General features: G+C 56.0%; 2 protein-coding genes across 2 annotated transcripts in view; one reads left to right on the top strand and one right to left on the bottom strand.

Moving 5' to 3' along the window:
* SLC5A10 (solute carrier family 5 member 10) overlaps positions 1–19,541 on the top strand; it is a 28,429-nt gene that overhangs the window by 7,207 nt on the left and 1,681 nt on the right. The window contains exons 7-10 of the mRNA XM_042827719.1: positions 864–1,069; positions 1,995–2,130; positions 16,473–16,580; positions 16,917–17,067. Coding sequence (XP_042683653.1) covers positions 864–1,069; positions 1,995–2,130; positions 16,473–16,580; positions 16,917–17,067 — 601 coding nt within the window. The remainder of the gene's footprint in view (positions 1–863; positions 1,070–1,994; positions 2,131–16,472; positions 16,581–16,916; positions 17,068–19,541) is intronic.
* On the bottom strand, positions 495–14,066 carry FAM83G (family with sequence similarity 83 member G). Its single transcript, XM_042827718.1, has 5 exons — positions 13,061–14,066; positions 9,164–9,331; positions 5,596–5,720; positions 3,433–4,870; positions 495–1,525 (listed from the first exon to the last, which is right to left on the bottom strand). The coding sequence occupies exons 1-5, from the start codon at positions 13,553–13,555 to the stop codon at positions 1,142–1,144; spliced, it is 2,610 nt and encodes an 869-aa protein (XP_042683652.1). The 5' UTR covers positions 13,556–14,066; the 3' UTR covers positions 495–1,141.

Raw genomic sequence — 19,541 nt, 5'->3', positions numbered from 1 at the left:
GTCAAGACCTTCTCCAGTCCTCGTTAAACCCCTTCCTCACCATGGCTAGCTGAATGATCCTCCTCCTTAAGCCCAACTGGGGTCCCAAAAGCTCACCTGAAAATGGTGCCGCTGATTCCCCATGACTCCCAAATTCTGCCATTGGCATGGAGCAGCTGCAAGGAGGGTTCATCCTGAGCCCCTCTGGAACAGGGAGGTGTTGGGGCTGAGGCAGAGCCCGGGGCTGTCTGGGCAGGATGGGATCCAAGGCAGCTGTGCAGGGCTTGGAGCTGCGCATGCTGGGGCTTGCTCATGGCACGTCACCCACAGCAGGGCTTGGGAGGAGGATCCCAATTCCTGGGAAAAGCACAGTGAAGAGGGGCGTTTTGTTGGGAATTTTGGCTGGAGGCTCATTAAGGATGGGGCTGTGCAAGGAGAACGCTCACAGGGATAGAAAACGCTTCTGTGTTGGGTGGATACCTGCACCGAGGCGCCTTGGGCTACAGTGAGTCAAGTCAAAGGTACCTAATCTTCAATTTTAATGGTTCTAGGTGTGTTTCCCATACTCTAGGAGCAGGGAGCTTTAATAACAGCTTGCTTTTACAGTACGAAGTCAAAAGAGGCGTTGGTCCCTTTTGTCCCAGACGTGGGTCACCCTCCCGAGGGAGGGCGGGCTGCAATGGGACATGCTGTGCAAAATGGTGATAGAAGAGTCTCTTAAATAACTAAAATAAAATATAATCACGCGCGTGAGCCTCCCTCTGTGGGAAGGGGGCCAACGAGGGGGCAGCAGCTCTCAGTAACGAGTTCTCAAGTGTTTTTCTGACTGATCCTGGAGGCAACCAGACAGCCTCCAACCAGCCTCCCCCAACGGTGCCTTCCAGCTTTTAATGCGATCGGAGGTTACTCCAACCTGGAAGAGGCCTATCTAAAAGCCGTGCCGTCCAAGATCATTCCCAACACGACCTGCCACCTGCCCAGAGCGGATGCCATGCACCTCTTCCGAGACCCAATCTCTGGAGATCTGCCCTGGACAGGGATGACGTTTGGGCTGTCCATCATGGCCACGTGGTACTGGTGCACCGACCAGGTAAATGTAAACAAGATTCCCCTGCTCCGCATGGCAGAGCATCACCTGCAGTCCACCCGCCTGCATCCACCCCTACTGCTCCTTCTGGCTGGTGGGCTCAGGGGGCTTCTTCTTGGAGTCGGTAGCACCTGGAGCTGCCATGACTTTGTTCTTAAGGTGCTTGGACTGGGACAGTTTGGAGAGCGGGATGCCGAGCGGTGTCCTCATCTCCTCGGCTGCCTTCTGGCTCTCGGGCAGGGAGCTCAGGGCTTTGCTTGCTGCCCTCGGCTTACTGGGGCTGAAGGCTTTGCCCTGCCAGTAGGGCTGGCTGCCTGCAATGGTCTTTTTGGGCTCGGTGCTGTCCCTTCGGTGCTTGCTGGCCCCGGGGGGTTTCTCGCACGGTGGGGAGCAGGAGGGCTCCTTGCCTTGCTCCCTGCCTGTGAGGTTCCTGGGCCGGTAGCGGTAGATGTGTGTGCCCTGTTTGTTAAAGAGCAGAAAAAGAGCAAAATATGATCTGTGATTGTCACAAGGATGCTACATACTCATAGTCCTCATGGATAACTCCATCAGCTGCTTGGTGCAATCCTGTGCCCAAATGTTTTCACTGTGCTGCTGTGCTGCTCACCCTCTGAACAAAAACTCTCCCCCTGATTTAGGCTTGTGGGTCACCCGGTGTGTGGAAGTGCAGGTCCCTATGGGATGGGGCTCAGAGTGGTTGTGGGCCCCCAGGGGTCCTGCTGCCTGCTGCAAGGGCATAACCCAAACCACTCAGTGTACTGGAGAGAAACCCAACCTGCACTGTGGACATATGTGTACGTGGCTTTGGGGTGAGGTCCTACACCCAACAGCACCAGCATTTGGGATGCCGGGGATGCAGTCAGCAGAGGGGAGGCTGACACCGGGGGGGACATCTTGGTGACTCAGCCATGTCCCTGGCTCTCTGCAGGTCATTGTGCAGCGGTCACTCTCTGCAAGGAGCCTGAGCCATGCCAAGGCCGGCTCCATCCTGGCCAGCTACCTGAAGATGCTGCCCCTGTTTATCATCATCATGCCAGGCATGATCAGCAGGGCTCTGTTCCCAGGTAAGGGCAGGCGTTTGGCCGGGCACCGAGCAGAAAACCCTGAGATTGGGTGCGAGAGCGAAGGGACCCAAAATAAAAACGTGTGGTGGCGTTGATGGTGGGAAATACCTACACTGTTCAAAATGGAAGGACAAACAGCAATAGGCAGCTGTGGAAAACTGCAGAATTCCCAAGAAAAGGCCTCGCTGGGGCCCATGGGTGGGCCATCCTCATCATGCTGTTACTGCTCTCCAACCACAGATGAGAGGTTTCTGCAGAGCTAACCAGGGATGGCTCTGTTTATTGTTATTACGCATAAGAGAAACGATTCCCTGCACGTTTCCATCAGCTGAGCATTGGCTTTCCTGGTTCTGGCAGCACCTCAATTATCTCTCACAAAAAGGCCTGGACAAGTTATTGCAGGAACATGAAGGTGCCTGAGCGCTTTGAGCAGCGCAGTGAGGGCTCGAATGCTGGAGCAAAGCCCTGGGCAGGGAGCGGCGGGCGGACTCTGGACTAATGCCCTCAATTCCCTGTAAGCACAGATTAGATGGACCCGGCAGCTCAGCTGGGGCATCAGTGACATGAACAGCAGTGACCTCCTGCCTGCTTCATGGAACCCTGGCTCTGTGGGTGCTGCTGACGGCATTGCTTGCCTGCGGCAGCTGCCAGCCCTGCTGTGCTGCTCCACCTCATTATGTGTCCGTGTGCTTTGCTTTGATGCTAATCAAAGCGTAAGGAGCTAGAAAACAAGGCAGGGAGGGACACGCCTGCATGCATAGTGTCTGTCGCACAGAGCGGTGCCACTGCTGTTGGGTGATGGGATAGAGCTCTGGGCACAGCCCCGTGCCACGTATTGCTCTTTAATTCTAGAAAGCCTTCCTTTTATCCAGCCCTTCCCTGTGCGCTCCTGGCTAGCTATGGCATGGCCACCATCCCCCTGAGCACCAGCACCTCCTGCAACTGCTGTGGTGATAATTGGGGAGATTTAGATTGGATATAAGAAAAATGCACTGACCAGGGAAGCGGTGGACTCACCGTCCCTAGAGGTGTTCTGGAACCGTGGATATGTGACACTCAGGGACGTGGTTAGTGGGCATGGTGAGGTGGGTTGGGTCTGATGATCTGAGAGGTCTTTTCTAACCTTAATGGTTCGGTGATTCTATTTAGACACGTGCTTTGGTGGGCATGGTGGGGGTGGATTGACAGCTGGATTTGATGATCTTAGTGTTTTTTTAAATTTTAATGATCTTATGATTCTGTGACCCAACGAACTGAGGCTAGACTAGGATATGTAATGTGGTGAAGCTCACGATCGCCTACCTGTGTGGCACTGGTGGGGTAGGAGCCGTTGCCGTCCAAGATGGTGTGGGGCAGCACACACCTGATCTCCACAGCGTTGCTCCTCCTCTTGGCCATGTCCTCCACGCGGACGTGCTTGAGGGATGGGAGGCTCCCCAGGGGGCTGAGGAAAGTTCCTCGACTGATGTGGGGGTCACTGAGCTTCCTCTGGATGGGCACGAACTCCCCATTGTGAGTGACATCCGAGTTGGTTCGCCGCAGCGGCCCGTAGCGTTCCCTCACCTCAAAGTACTCATCCGAAATGGAGGAGGCGTTGGAGCGGCGGTAGCTGTGGTCAGCAGAGCTGCTGGAGCAGCTCTCCTGGTCACTGAGAGTGATATACTCCTCTTCCTCCTCCTCCTCCTCCTCCTCTCCCAGCCCATTGTGGGCACAAGGAGGCCCCTTGTCCTCCTGTGGCCCCACCACTGGGAGGTGGCAGCTGTCCGGTGAAGCTCTGCTGGGGTTCTCCTTTGGTTCCTGTCTTGCATCCACATGGTCAGCCAGCGGTGGCTGCATGTCACCCCCTGGGGCACTGTGGCTGTCACACGGTGTGGTGGCTTTGGCTGCAAGGCCGCCAACAGGGACAGTCCTTGGCTTTGGAACTGGGGGCTTGGCTTCCTCAGGTGTCTCCTCAGGTGGCTTCAAGTGGTGGCTCAGCGGTTGAGCGGCTGATGTTCCCACTGGCTTTGTCACCCAGCCACTGCCTTCAATGGGGCTGGTGGCCAGTGCCACAGGAGCTTCTGTGAGGACCTGCGGGGTCTGCCTCTGGCAGGGGGACAGCAGAGGTGGCTCTTGATTTGAGATCTTCTTGGCTTCCAGCTCCCTGTTCTTCAGCATCTGCCGGTGCTGGGCGCTGGCCTGGGAGACGTCGCAGACTTTGATGCGGTTCATTTGTGAGAGCTTCACGTTCTTTATCTTGGGGTCAATGATATTGATGTAGCCCAAGACTTCGCTCCCAGGCTCCGGGTCGGGCTCAACCCAGGTGGGCAGGTAGTCAAACATGTTGGCTTTCTCCAGGTTCAGGAGGCCGGGGTGGATGAGCAGGGAGAGGTCTGCCGCCTCGCCGTGCCTGTCTCCCACTGCGCCCTCGTGCAGCCCTTTGCCTTTGTTTTCCCCCTTCTGTGTTTTGTCCTGGTTCTCGGATGAAGTCTTGCTGATCTGGTCTGCACTCTTAGCCTTCACCAGGGCGTATTTGGGGTTGATCAGCTTCTTCACCATGGCGTTGGCAGGGGTCACCGGCACAACGGAGGGCAGTGTTACAGGCTCGGGTTCGGGCTCCACGCCCATGGAGATGGATTTGAGGCTCACCCCCTTGGACATGAGGTACAGCTCCTGGAATTGCTTGTCAAACGCTTCCACCACTTGACCTGAGAGCACTGTGATGACATTCCGATCCGTCCTTGCTGCAGACCAGGTGAAGCTGGAATGGAAAGGTGTTGGAAGCTGAGCGCTTGCTGGTACACAACGCACCTCTTGCCAACCCTGGCTTTTCCCGGGGGGGTTAACAGTGCTAGTGAGGACACGATCTTGCTATAAAAATTACCAATGATGGGATTAATAAGAAGCTCTAACCCCAAATGGGAATGAAGGCTTGAAGTCAGGAATTTGAATTAAAACACAATTTTTTTTAGTGTGGGCAAGCTAGTTTTTCATTTTAGTGTTGGCTGCTTCTCCTTTCTCAGTTTAGGTTAGTTAAGGACAGGGACTTGTTTACAAGTTGGTTTTTTGTTGTGGCCAGAATATAGGAAATGTTCTATTTTTCATGTTTATGAAACGTGTCTTTTAGAGCTGAAAACACCAACTCTTTCAACCAAAACCAACTTTCATTTGGACAAATTGGGAAACAATTGGGGTTTACAACTTGGGGTTGTAAACGTTTAACAGGAAAATCTGAGGTCAGCGTACAGCTGGGGCTGGCTGGGCCTCAGAACTCCTGCTGTTCCCAGTGCACGGTGTTGTGCATTGACATCGTTGTGTCCCACCACTGCCCCAATCCTGGCCATGGGGTGGCCTTAGGATAAACTTAGGCTTCCCTTGTGATGTGGTCCTTTAAGTTAGGAGTTGGGGAGCAAGGCTGGGACAGGGACCACGTGGGTTCTTTGACATCAGCTCTATGGGGCAGGTGAGAGGGGACACGGCTGTTACCTGTAGGATCCACACATGGCCCGATCTCCATCCACAAACATGAACTTCTGGGCCAAAGCCCCTTTGAACTTGGTTGCTGAGCGCGTGAAGAACTCTGTGCCCCCTGTGCTGCGGACACGGAGGTTCTGCAAAGCAAAGGCGAGGAGCTGTGAGTAGGCAATGCTGAGACCAGGACCGATGTCCTCACACTGCCACCTCCCCACTGTGCCTCTGCCCCACTTGGAGCTCACTCCAGCCCCACGCCGAGCCATGAAGAGCTGACGTTCAGAGCCCTGTGGTTGTTTCCCAACCCCACCAAGCAGTGGGCAGCACTCCTCGCAGTCTGCTTGCAGGAGACCTCAGCGATGAGGAGATAAAATAACTTGCCCAGGGCTGCGCAGTGAACCAGAGACCTGGCGCCAAGAATTTCCTGCTTTCCCCATGGTCTCCAACAGTGTTTTCTACCTCTTGAACTCACTCTGCCCACAGCCATGGGTAAACACTGCGTGATCATGCTGCCAAACACCTTCCATCTCCTATGATCTGTGTGAAGGGCACCATGCAGGTGGCGATTCTTCTCCTCCCACCCCCTGGGAGATGTACTGGTGTTTTTCTAGGGAACAGTGCTGACCTCGGCGCAGTGCATGCAGGTCCAATGTCAGTGGTCTTCCCTTGGGTCTGCTCTGCTTCTAAATCTAAGCATCTCACCTTGGTATTAAGAGTGGATGAGGAGGAGCAGTGGGGCACCATTGGGAAAGGAGCTGTGAGGACATGGGTCCAGGTCTAATAGAGAGGACACCCTTGGATGGAGATAAAGTACTTTTGTATGTATGAGAGCACTCTCATTCCTCCTGTTCTGCTGGGATGGTGGTAATGCTCTTGCTAAAAGCACCGTGTCATTGTTAGGTCATGCCCTTCATTTCTTTATTTATTTTGGCAAGTTTTATGTGCTGTCTGGAGAAGTTTGGGTATTTTTTGTGCATTTGATTTTTTTTTTTTTTTTTGGAGCTTTGGCATTTTTGCCTACTGCTGAGACTCTGGTGCCTGGCTGCAGGCAGTCTTTGAACCACTGCGAGCATAGGACAGAACTCGCATTGTTCAGTCTGAAAGGAGATTGTATTAAGTTGGGGACCAGCTTCTTCTCCCAGGTAACAGTGATAGGACCAAAGGTGATGGTTTTAAATTGAGTTGGGAGAGGCTCAGGTGGGATGCTAGGAACAATTTCTTCTCCCAAAGAGCGGCCAGGCACTGGCACTGCTGCCCAGGGAGTGGTGGGGTCACCGTCCCTGGAGGTGTCCCAGAACTGTGGAGACGTGGTGATGAGGGATGTGATCAGAGGGCATGGTGGGATGCGGTGGGGTCGTGCTTGGGGATTTTGGAGGTCTTTTCCAACCTGAATGGTTCAATGGAGTCTATGGTTGGTGTGGGGATGGGTACGGAGGGTCACACCAGAGTGATGTCCCCATGCCTAGCATCCTCACGGTGCTGCCCTCTCACTCTCAGCCCAATCTGTACACAAAGGCAAGAAACAGCCTGCATTTTTCTTGGGTAACACCCAGGGAAACAAAGCTCCTGGCAGCAGGCTGCCGGCTGCCTTGGCCTTCCCCTTGCCGCAGTTGGGTAAGATCTGTTTATTTTATCTCTTCCAAAATGAGCGTGGAATGAGCGTGTGCCTGGCTGCCGAGCCATAGAGCAGCTCTGAGCGGGGCTGAATCACACCCCAAGCACTCACCCTTGCTCAACGCAGGACAGCCTTGCCCAAGCCACCTCACTAATTGCACAGCACAGAAGGCACCGAGATAACGACGTTCGTTTCGTTAGCATCTCCTGGCTTACACAGCAGCTCCCAGCCACTGCCCTAGTTTCCTCACTGCCTCCTGCCTTGCTGAATACCATCCCGGCAAATTGCTTGTGACAAGCAATATGTGGCAAATCACCACTTCCAGACTTTTGCCGAGCTCTGCAGATGCTCTCCTGCTTTTCCAGTCCTGCCAGCAGGCAGCCAATGCCTGAGAGCGTGGCGTGCGTCAGCGCTGGCTTTTCTGGTCTGGGAGCAGAGCCCTCTCCAGGCTGCAAGTAACAGCATAGGGAAGCTCAGCTGGTTTAATTGTCCTGAGCAGCAATTACACAGAGCTTTTGGACTCATTGGATGGGGAAGGTGTAAGACCTGGCTGGCTGGGTGCACTGTGAGTGCCACTGCAGTGTCCCTCCTGTAGGGCGCAGGTCCCCAGAGCTGGCACAGCATCACGGCTGTGCACCAACCTCCCTCTTGTTGGCAGTGCTGTGACGTGGCTGGAACGTGTTCCTGCTCAGCTCGCTCTCTGCCCTCACCGTAAGCAAATTTGAAGGGAGCATGTCCAGGCGAAGCTGCTTGGCGCAGCACAGCCAGGTGACGTCAGGCGGAGAGCATCGCCCATGTACTGGGCTGCAGGCGTGGAGACTGGGAGTGGAGTCTGCGGCCCAAAAGTGAAACTGTGGGGTGCTGCAGTGTTGAGAACACAGGTATTGACCAGTGTCCCACTGCCACCCTGTCCCAGCACTGGGGGACGTGCTCCTCTGCCCCTTCCTGTCCCTCGCCCCTCTTGGAGTGTGGTGTTGGGTTGTGCTCTCATGCACAGAGTGTGGGGCCACGCTCTGGTTTGCTGTGAGGTAAAATGGGTAACAAGCAGTGTTACCTTCAGGGCTGGGTTAAATAGTAACCCCAACCTCCTGCATTGTGTGCAAAGTGCTCTCTGCTTGCTCTGCTTATCTCACCAAGGCACAGTCTGTACAGGGGGAATCTGCACAAAGCTGAGTCGCGTGCCTCCAGCTGCAATGTGCTCTATCAGCCCTGTCCTGCTTCTAGAGTGCAGATTTGGGCACTTAAGGCCAAGGGGCAGAGCCCTGGACTGCAAGGCATTGCTTATATCGTTCTGTTTTCCTACACCCAAATGGACTCATGCACCATGCAGGGATTTCTCTCCTCTCCAGCTCCTTCATGGAGAGGTTCAGGTTGGATATTAGGAACAATTTCTCCTCCAAAAGAGTGGTCAGAAGCTGCACTGCTGCCAGGGAGGTGGTGGGGTCACCATCCTTGGAGGTGTGGCACTGAGGGATATGGTTATGGGCATGGTGTGATGGGTTGGGGTTGAGCTTGGGGATCTGAGAGGGATTTTCCAACCTTAATGATTCAGTGATTCACTGGTGTGCTTTGCAATATCCCCTGCCTGCACAGAGCACCACAGCAGTGGCAGTAGGACAGGGATGGCTCAGAGCCTCCCTCCATTCTGCTCTGCCATGTGGAGATCCATGTTCTTATCTTCCACCTGCTCTTCTCCATCCTAGATGTGGGCATCAGCTACAGGACAGATGGACCTAACTCCTCTAACACTGCTCTGGGACTGTAGCATGGGCAAAGAATTGCTCCTGGCCCTTCAGGAGCTCTCACAGCACTTTCAGAAGGAACGAGGCCAGTTTCCCCACTGCCTTTTGGCCAAGCAGGCTATGGCTGGAGGCAGGGGAGCCATTTGTCTCATGTCCCGTGGCCACATCCCACTCAAACGGAGCAGCAGAGCCCAGCTTTGCTGCTAAGATTGAGGACTGTCCTTACCTTCAGGTGCCCGGTGTGCATCTGCGCTCGCTCGCACATTTGGAGGAAATGCTTCACGTTGGTCTCATCCAAAATGATGTAGACACCCACTTTCCTCTTGAAGCCCGCATCCAGGAGGTCTTTGAAGATGTCAACATCAGTGAACATATCCATGACCACAGCGATGACCTGCAGAGAGGAGGAGAGAGATGAGTCCACACCTCACCAATAACAGCACCTGGCACGATATACAACACCTGTGCTGTGCAAATGCAGAATAGAGCTGGGATGGCAGCACTTGCGTCCCTGTGCAGTGACAATGGCTTTGTCGCTGTCACAGAGCTGCCTTTGTACCTGGGACGTTTGCCACTGTGGCTGAGGTATATCCTGCACATGATGGAAAGATGCACCATCTGGCACTGGGAGCGGCACCAAAGGTCACCCCACACCCACAGGTTTTGTTTTCCAGAAGGTAGTATTGGCCGTGGCACTGCAGGGCAGCAAAGGATGGAGCAATGGCCCTGCAGCCACATCTGCCTCCTCCTCCTGCACAAGGTGGGCACAGCCATTAGAGCTGCATTGAGGCGCTGGTGTATCATCATGCCATGCTGGGGGACTCCAGAGCCCCCATCTCAGGGCACACTGCAGGGTGACACGGGACAGAAGGAACCAGAGAATGCTGGGTGCTTGCACAGCTGGACACGTCTAGCCTGGGCCACTCTGAGCACCGCACTGCCTTTTAATTAGTGCCACAGGAGGTGGAGAGCTTTAATTATGAAGGGAATCATACATTAGGACTCTGCTGGCTCTTCCCTTCCTCTTCAGCAGGCAGCTGCACAAGGAGCAAAGCTGTGTGTCCCCTCTCCATCCCGTGCCACCCACTGCACTCGGGCATTTTGGTGCTGTGGAACCAAGAGGGGACCTCGCAGTTCTGCCAGCCTTCATCCTGCGGACACCTTCCTGCTTTCACATCTATCCTCCCCAGGCGCCTCCTGACGTGCTTCACCATGAAAAGAAAAGTCCTCTCCATATCAGTGAGGAAACTGAAAAGCAGGTGATGCTGCACTGGGGGCTTGGGATGGGTTTGGTGGCAGATGAGCTCCATCACAGACATCGGTGCTCTCTGTGGCTCTGGTCACGTCCCTGCGTGCCTCATTCTATCTGTGGCATGCTTGCAAATCGGGGCTGATGGCAGCCACCAGCAAATGGTAATTGCAGGACTTTCTGGCAAAACCGGCGCTGTGGGCAGAGCGACGACTCCGCACGGGGGGTTCTAATGGGAAAAGTGCTTTGAAGGGGAAGGAAAGGTGAAAAGGCCCTTTGCTGCAGTGTGGGACAGCACTTGGCAGTGTGCTTAGCAGGGGCTGGCCACTGTTTGGGGAATTTTCCCACTGTGGATGAGGCACTGCAGACAGAATGGTGCATGGCTGAGATACAGGCAGGGGACAATGATGTCACCAAAGCCCTTTGCTGCTGCGTCACGATGGGAAGCTCGCCTATCCCTTTGCCATTCATCCAGAGGCAGGAGAAGATATGGGACTTGGATCTAATGCTGGATGCTCCCCGTGCCCATTGGGTGATCCTTCTCTTTACTTTTCTTCCTGGGCTTCTAGAGTTGCTGAGATCTGTGGGACACAGCGGAGGTGCCAACACTGAGCACTGCATCTCCTGCATCACAGGGCAGGCGATGTTGGATCCTTCTGAGCCGCTTTGATGAGTGCCCAGACTGCAGGATCGTGCTTTATAGAGGAAATTGCAGCTCTTTCTTAAGTCACTCTGAATCATCAGATAATAACTTTTGGGGCGCACCATGTGGGCACTCAATAAATTAGGCAGGCACCAACGCACAATTAGAGGAAGCGTGTTGGGAAGAGGGAGAGATGGGACAAGGAACACCAATAATTGCTCTCTCTCGTCGAACCTTTCATCCAGGAACAGCAGAAGGTTTTGTAAACAGTAATTAATAGGGCCTCCCAACCTTTGCTGGAAGTTGCAGAGGGCAATTAAAGCACCGCGATCCCAACTGGGAACCTCAGCGCAGAGAGGTCAGGCTCGTGGTGTCTCCGGTGGCTCTGTGCTGAGGTGCATTCAGCCCCATTTCAGGTCAGAGAGAGCTGAGATGCAGTGAGGAAGAAGAGAGGAGGCTGCCTTTCCTCCCCAACAGTGCCGTGAGCTGAGCAGCCCAGAGGACAGCATTAGGGGCAATGGCCATGGGGACGTGGTGTGCCGGGATGCCCAGCGCTGTGCTGCATCCTTGGCCACAGAACTGGGGATGTGCCAGTAGAGCGCGGCCCTGCTGTTGGGATCCCGCCTGTCTGCTCCCCCCTTCCTTCCCACAGTGAGGAGCAGATCGTGTGCAGCCCTGCTTCAGCTCGCCCGGATTTGCCTCTTGGCAGAGTAAAGCCCTGAACGCGGCAGCGCTTGGCTTTGTTTGTGCACATCCGTGGGCTCAACCTCACCATCCAAGGGGCCCTGCTCAGCTGGATGGCCTTTGCTCTCCCTGCTGTGTTCACAGCCCGTGCGTCGGTGTGTGACAACATCTCTGATCATCCTCTGGGGCAGCCACCTGGGCTCAGCAGCGTGATTGTGGGTTCATCTGTGGGGTTCTAAATGGGGTTCCACTGAAGGGCTGGAGGAGCACATCTGCTGAACCCCAATTAGCTCCTTCTTTGCTTCCCCACCCTGCAAACTCCCCCCCTTCTTCCTCCCCGGCCCCACTCACAGGGAATTGCATCCCTGCAGCATGAAGATGCAGCCAGGGGAGGTGGGGATGGTGCCGGCCCTGACTCAGGGATGGGTGACTCACAAGGTGCTGCCGGCGCAGGGGAAGCAATGAGCAAGCAGAGCCGGGCAGGAGCTGCAGAGCTGGGGCAGAGGCAACTGGAAAGAGCCAAAGATGAGACATTGTTTGTGATGGGAGAGGTCTCCTCATCCTCCGTCCCACGTGTGAGGCTCAGGCTCTAGCCCTGCCCTATCGTGCCATAAGGACATGGCTCACCACAATGCCCTGTGGCAGGAAAATAATGCTGGTAAGGACAGAGCACCTTGACTTTTGTGAGTGCCCAGTGCTGGGCTTGCTGGGATCCATGCCACCTAAAGCATCTCAGCCTGTCTCCTGGGGTCTGCCCGTTTTCCTGCTGGAACACCCCCGGTGTTGGGTGCTGCTCTCTCTGAACTGAATTTCTTTAGGGTTCAACCACCATCATCACGAAACTAATGGGCACCAGCTCCACTCTGCTTCCCTGCCATGGCTGGGTCACTGGGAGTTCCAGTGGCTTCTGTCCACCATTGCTGGTGGTCTTTAAGGCTTGCCACCATGTCCTCCTCCCATTGTCCTCCTGCCCATGACATCAGCCTGACCCTATTGTTCATCTGCCCCAAATCTCTGTCCTGGTTTGCTGCCATGAGGAGGACAAGCCTCAACCCAAGCCTGCAGCGCTTCTCCTAATGCTTTTCTCCTACAGCCAGGATAGGGCTGACACAGAGCAATGTGCCACTCTGCAGCTGGACTTGATTCCTACACCAGTGCAAGACCTGAGGCTTTGCCGCTTTGTCCCAGGGCAGAGTTTGGCTCCTCTAGTTCCAGCATGCTGCTGCACGCAGTTGCACTGTGCTCTGTGACCATGGGGCAGTCGGGACCAATTTTTCTTCCCTGTGGAGACTCTGAGATGAGCGACACAGCCACGGAAAGGGCCATGTTGCTCCCAGAGGGCGTTAGACCAGGCCAACAGCATCGTCTTCAGCAAAAAACGATGACTGAATATTGGTTATTCTGAAAGAATATGGAAAAACCCAAATACCCGACACCGATGCCTTGGCCTGAGCAGAGGACAGGGACCACCCGGCTGAGCAGGACTTTGGGATCCATCCCGGTTAGGACATCCCATGGCCACCCCCAGCCCACCGGCGGCGCCTCACCTTCTGAGCCTGACAGATCATCTTCCGCACCACCTCCTTGATGTGAGCCTGGCCCTCGATGGGCGGCTGCATGTAGACAGTGGCGCGGGTCACCCCGCGGTAGGCGATGGTCTCGGGCCAGCCGAGGTCCAGCTGCGGGATGGAGCGGTCGGACCTCTGCGGCCAGTACTCCAGGGACGGGGCCACCTCCTGCTCGTCCCCTTGGCTGTTGCGGTCGCCTTCGCTCCCCGCCGTGCTGCTGCCGTGGCGCGGGATGTACTCGGAGCCGGGGTCATACGTCTCCAGAGTGTCCAGGATCTTCTTGAGCTCCAGCTCGGAGAGGAAGTCCCGGATGTTCTCCTTCTTCAGGACCTCGTAGAAGGCATCGGGGCCGCGGGCGGCCAAGGCCTCCAGGGCCAGGCGCTGCTCCTCGCTGTAGAAGAACTCGGGCTTGGACTCGCTGGACCTCCAGTTGACGTGGCTGTCATCCAGGCACTGCACCTGGGAGAAAGCCATGGCGACGGCACACGCCGCGTCCCTCCGCCAAGGGAACTTCTCCGGCAGTAAATACTGAATCAATTCCTCCCCAGTCTTTACAAAGGCGATCAGTTTTGCTTTGCCCACCCCGGTTCAGTGTGCAGCCGGGGACGCGGCTCCCTGCTCGGCCGGCTCCTGCCAACGCCGGGCTGTGCGGGGAGGAGGATCTGGGTTCCTGCTGCGGGCAGGGCAGAGCTCGGCCCCGTGCGCACACACACACGGCCTCCTCTACCTCCGGCTACGCACTGCGCTCATTCTCCTCTCTTTCAGCACAGCGAGAAAGCAAACCAAAAGAAAAAAAGGAAAAGAAACAAAGGAAATGAAACAGCTTCACAAAGTGCGCTCGAAGCGGAGTTTCTCGGCCCAAACATCGGCCGGGTCCCGGTTGGGCAGCGGCTCGGCGGTGCGTTCGGTGCCCGACGTCTGCGCCGAACTCTTCGGCATCTCCGCGAGTGACTCCCGGCTGCCGCCCGCACGCTTTGCCGGGTCGGACAGGTAACAGCAAGAAGTGAAAAGAGGAAAAGCAAAGGAGTGATTCATCGCTCCGCCCTGCCCCACCTGCGGTCACATGCTGCCTGCACATTCCCAGCTCGGCTCGGCCATTAACTCTTTCAGCCGGCGCTGCTCGCTGGGACCCCGAGCGCTCCTCCAAAAAATCAGCTCTGCCCTGAAATCCCCTCTTACTTTTTGTGCCTGCTGGGATGGCGCTGTTTTTGGTGAAAGAAGTGGCTGTGCCCCGTGTTTGAGCCCTCCTGCACCGCATGTAGCAGCACCCGCGCTGCTGGGAGAGGGTCGGAACTGCGGGGAGGGCTCTGCTGGGTGCGGGGTTTGCGGCTGGGACTCGGCACTGCACTGGCAGAGTGTGGTATGAACTGGGAGGTGGATTAAACCCCCCCCTTTCGTTGGCCAGGCGGCGATCGCGGAGCTTTTGGGCGAAGAATTTCTTGAATTGGGATCAGATGTCAGAAAGGAAAACGCCACGGGCTGCGTCTCGCTGAGCCGCTTGGGTGCAGTTGGTCTGGATCTGCGGCCGTGTAAATGAGAGCCCTGCTTGAGTCACAATCCTCAGGGCAAAGCAGCAAAGAGCCTTGCATTGGAGCGAGGCGTGCAGGGTGCTGGGCACCAATCTTGCTTCTCCTTTTGTCCTTGCAGGGATTTATCTCCTTGTCCTCTCTCAGCTCCTCCTGGAGGAGGTTCAGGATGGATGCTAGGAACAATTTCTTCTCCCAGAGAGCGGTCAGGCACTGGCACTGCTGCCCAGGGAGTGGTGGGGCCACCGTCCCTGGAGGTGCTCCAGAATGTGGAGAGGTGGCACTGAGGGCTGTGGGCAGTGGGCACGGTGGGGTGGGGATCTGGGGGGTCTTTTCCAACCTGAGTCACTCGGTGATGTACTCAGCCCCATCTGCCCTGTGCTCGTGTGGTGGTCACTGGGCAAGGAGATCTGCAGCCTCTTTGGAGGGGTGTGTGTGATTAGGATTTATTGCATGGTGGAACTGCTGGAAGAGGAAAACAGTGTTGCATTGGGGCCGTGCTGTGACAGCTGCCATCGGGGCCCAATGCTGTAGCTGTGCTCTTCCTCCTCTCTTCTTTAAATCTCTTTACTGACAGCATTGTGCTGAGCTCAGGGGTAGATGATTTTGTTATTTGGGTGCACACTTGATATATTTTTCCTGCATGCCAGCTTGCTCCTTTGCTTTCCCCCCTGCAGGAAAAGAGCCCGCAGACTTTAACTGTCTGCCACTTGCAGGGAGGGGTCACTGTGGCTGAACACATCAGTCCCCACTGTCCCCATGTCCCCATTCCCCTGGCCAGGCAGAGCCATTCCGTATCCCAGCTTCACCATCCCCAGCACCGCCGCAGCCCTACAGCCTGCACCAGGCTTCTCCTGGCCACAGTGGGAAGCATTAATTACAAGTTCCTAATTAATTTCCCATCTCCAACTGAAGGCCTAATGATGCAGCAGGGTGTGACGCTGGGCTCTGCTGGGCTCTGCTGCCCGAGTTCTGCTGGGGTGCACCAAGGGGTGTTCAGTTGGGGTGCAGCATCCAGACACTGCTGTGCCCTCAGGAGCATCCTCCAGCCTTACAGGTCTGTGGGTATTTGCATGGAGCCACGCTCAACGTGGTGCTTTGGAGAAGGGGAAACTGAGGCACAGAGCTGTGATGGCAGCGTTACTCAGAGCCCTGGCGCTGTCTCTTACCCCCAGGGAAAGGTGGAAAGGCAGCTGCCAGCCCCACTCCTGCTGTGCCCAGCCTGCTTTGTGCTGTGCTAGGTGTTGCAAAGCCAAGGGAATCCAGGTCCTTCTTCTTTTGCAGGGCTTTTGGTGCACATTCCAGTGCATGGTGGGGACTGTGGAGTCTGCACTCCAAAGAAGAACAGTGGGGACAGAAGGAGTGCACATACCCTATGGGAAATCCTTTGTGCTGCATCATTTCTTGCCCTCCCTATGTCTCCAGCTGTGCATAGGGGTGCCCACGCCGGTCCCGAGCACCCCAGGTGCTCGGGGTGAGGATGCCAAGATGAGAGCCACCCTGGACATAAATATTTATACTTGCCATTAATTTCCATCCATTTCAATATTTTATGAGCCTAACAATAAAAAAGGGCTCAGCACCCATCGAGACGCATAAGTAATTGGGCGTTGACTGTCCTAAAGTGCTGCCAGGTGCATCGTGGGGAGCAGTGGGTGCAGAGGTGATGGCCCCAATGGTGTACAAAATCATTTGCCCCCAGGTCCCAGCAGGGCTCTGGGGTCACCCTGGGGGCCTGTTGTGGGATTTAGGGTGGTCAGGGCTTTGAGATGTGAGATCCAACCCAGGGATGGCACTTGGGGAGGTTGGGTGATGCTGGAGGATGCAGACTCACTCCAGGACCTTCCCCTGCCTCTGTCCCCCAGATGCTGTGGCCTGCGTGGACCCCGAGGAGTGCACCCGTGTGTGTGGGGCTGCAGTGGGCTGCTCCAACATCGCCTACCCCAAGCTGGTGGTGGAGCTGATGCCCAGCGGTAAGGTTGTGCTGTTTGCAGCTGGGTCCTGCTGTGTTTGTGGCTGTTGGTGTCCTTGGCCATCATAGGGTTGTTTAGGGAGCTTTGGGCCATGCAGCCCCCTCCCCAGTGACCCCCAGAAGTGAGACTGGGGGCTGTGGGTTGTCCTCTGAGACTGCTAGGTGTCTACAAATCCCAACCTATGGACACGCAGATTGGGATGTGTTTCCTCTAGGACACTGGGGGCATTCCCAAAACCCAACCTGTGGACGTGCTGAGCAGGATGTGTTTCCTCTGGGACGTTGGGGGACACCCATCCTGCTGTCCTCAGCCACAGCCTGACGATCTCCTCCCCAGGGCTGCGGGGTCTGATGATTGCAGTGATGATGGCCGCGCTCATGTCCTCCCTCACCTCCATCTTCAACAGCAGCAGTACTCTCTTCACCATGGACATCTGGAGGAGGATGAGGCCAAGGGCCAGTGAGCGCGAGCTGCTCATGGTGGGCAGGTAGGAAGCGAGTGTTTCGGGGACAACGAGGGTTTCTGGGAGAGCAGCAGGGCCAGCCCAGCCCTCTTTGATCTCCTTTGGAGTCTGGGAGCTCAGCCCAGCTGCAAAGTGCTGTGGTTGCAGAAAGAAAACAAACCCCTTGGAGTGTTTTATGGATGAAAGCGCTGGAAATGAAGATGGAGCCTCATGAAGCGTTTTGGAGGGGCTGAGCTGTGCCCTCCAAACAAGCTCAAGGGAGTGGGCTGGGCTGCTGCCCCACGTCTCTATGGGGCAGAGGGTGGCACAGCCCCAGTGTGTGCCCCAGGGGTGGTGAGTGCTGGCCCCCAGTCTGGTGCTGTGGTGCTGTGCTGTGCCTGGGGCGGCACACTCAGCTCTGGAGCATGGCTCCGCACGGTGCTGTGCTATAGGGACAATGACAGGGAGGAAATCTGGGTCAGGGCTCTGGCTGGGCTGGGCTGAGGCTGCAAGGAGGCTCTGCCGGCCCTGCTGGTCTGGGTGATTGCAGGAGGGTGATTTTTGGCACCCTCTGTTGCTGGGGGTGGGAAGATGATGGGTGTTGATCTATCTGCAGCAGCACTGCCGTCCAGATAGGTGCAGGAACTGGATGCTGTGCCTAGAAAAATGGCTATAATAATACAGGAGTGCTTTTGGGAGGGTGGTGGATGGGTCTTTGCCTGCCTGGGGCAGGAATTGCTGCTGCAATTGATTACAGGTGATAAAGTAGTGCAGGGGGGCAATGTGTGCAGCCCTACAGCTGTGCTGAGTCAGCAGCTATGGGGTGGCACGTGGGGACAGGGACGGAGGTGACATGTGTCTCCACAGGGGGGCTTGGGATTGCTCCATGTTTCTTCAACTGTTTTCCCAGGCTAAACAACAACACTGGGATGGGCACATCTGTAAACAGCACCCATGCTTCCAGAGAAGCTTGGCAATAGCTTTCCATGGGTACTGAGGAGATAGCTGGGTGCCAGCTGGGTGCATAGCATAGGAGGAAAGTCACAGGAAGGAAAAAGTGCTGGTGGAGCTGCAAGGACCAGCGTGGGGACATAGGATGGTTCCCATCCCCAACCTCTCCCTATGGCACCTGCACGTGGGCTGTGCCCCATTCAGTTCTGTGAGTGAGGGGTTTGCTTGCCCTTGTCTGGAGCATCTCCAGAACACACACTCGTGCTGTAGGTACAGGGCAAAAGTATTGGGATCCTGACGGGAAACCTTCACCCTGCTCCCACAAGTGTCTTAGGGGTGTGGGGTAGTGCTGCCCATTCCCAAGGCCAATGTTGAGCTCAGAGGGTCTCTCCGTAGGGCCCCGGTGCTGCCCAGATCCATGGGCTGGAGCATCCCCCCATGTGGTGCTGCTCGAGGGGGTGGGAAGTGCTCCCGATTCCCTGGATCTGGGGATTTCTCCTCACACCATGGCAGTGTCACCACACTGGAAATCCCCGCTGGTGTTTTTCACTCTGTGCCAGCCCCACGTCCCACATCTGTCCCATGCCCTCCCAGCATCAGCAGTGCCATAGGGCCACCCCCACTGGGGGGTTTTTCTCCTGCCCCATGTGTCAGGGCACGCACTTTGTGCTTTCTCTTTCCATAGAACCAGGCAGGCGGCACCAGAGGGCAGCTGTGCCTGGGGAGGTGCTTTCATGGCTTTTTCTTTCTTGCTTGCTTTTTCTCTTTTTAAAGTACTTCTGCTTTTCGAAATGAGCAGATGGAGATTTGGGTAATTCTGCGAAGCTGCCCGCTGTCAACATGCAGCACTGAGCTATAAATACGGCAGTGCTGAGCAGCTCCCCTGCACTGGGTACCAGCTCCTGGCTGCCTCCATCGCTGCTGAGCTGACAGCTCTGTGCTTCTGGGATCTGTACTGTCCATGCTCAGACTGAGCCCGAAAAATGGGGTTTGGCAATGCCTCCTGTTTTGGGATCGGGGTGAGGATGGGGACACCTGGGGACATCTCAAGGGTGTGAAGGTGATGAGAGCATCAACTGCAGAGCCAAAATTTGCACCTGGGGCTTTTCATAGTGTTTCCCCACAAGGTGCCAATCAGCAGCCCCCAGTGCTCCAGGATGGAGCTGGCACTGCTGTAATTACTGCACCTTGTGCAGGTTTGGTGAGACGGGGACTGCAGGTTGTGGCTCTGCCTTTGAGATGACATTTCCATAAGAGCCTAGGGGATGTGCAAGGCTCAGAGCCATGGCTTGGGGTCAGCCCCGATGGGATCGTGCCCAGGTGGCGATACCCTTCTCTGGCTGCAGCCGGTGGGCAGGGAGGGAGTTAGTTGGGGAGGGCTCCAAGAGCGCGGTGACATGAAACAACCTCAGCCCCAGGCACGTCTGAACTGAGCCCAGACTGCACATCATGATGTCTGCCACTGCGACAGGTGAGAAACCACACGGGGCAGGAACATCCTGCCCAGCCCTGGGGGTGTCCCTGCGCTGGGCATCCTCCTGCTGCCCTCAGGGTAATGCCCACCTGCA

This window comes from Centrocercus urophasianus, unplaced genomic scaffold (genome assembly GCF_019232065.1).
Source record: "Centrocercus urophasianus isolate 14NV4802_14NV808 unplaced genomic scaffold, USGS_Curo_1.0 seq_29, whole genome shotgun sequence".
NCBI lineage: Eukaryota > Metazoa > Chordata > Aves > Galliformes > Phasianidae > Centrocercus > Centrocercus urophasianus.
Note: the sequence above shows the minus strand (reverse complement) of the source record. Positions and strands in the feature narration are given on the sequence as shown.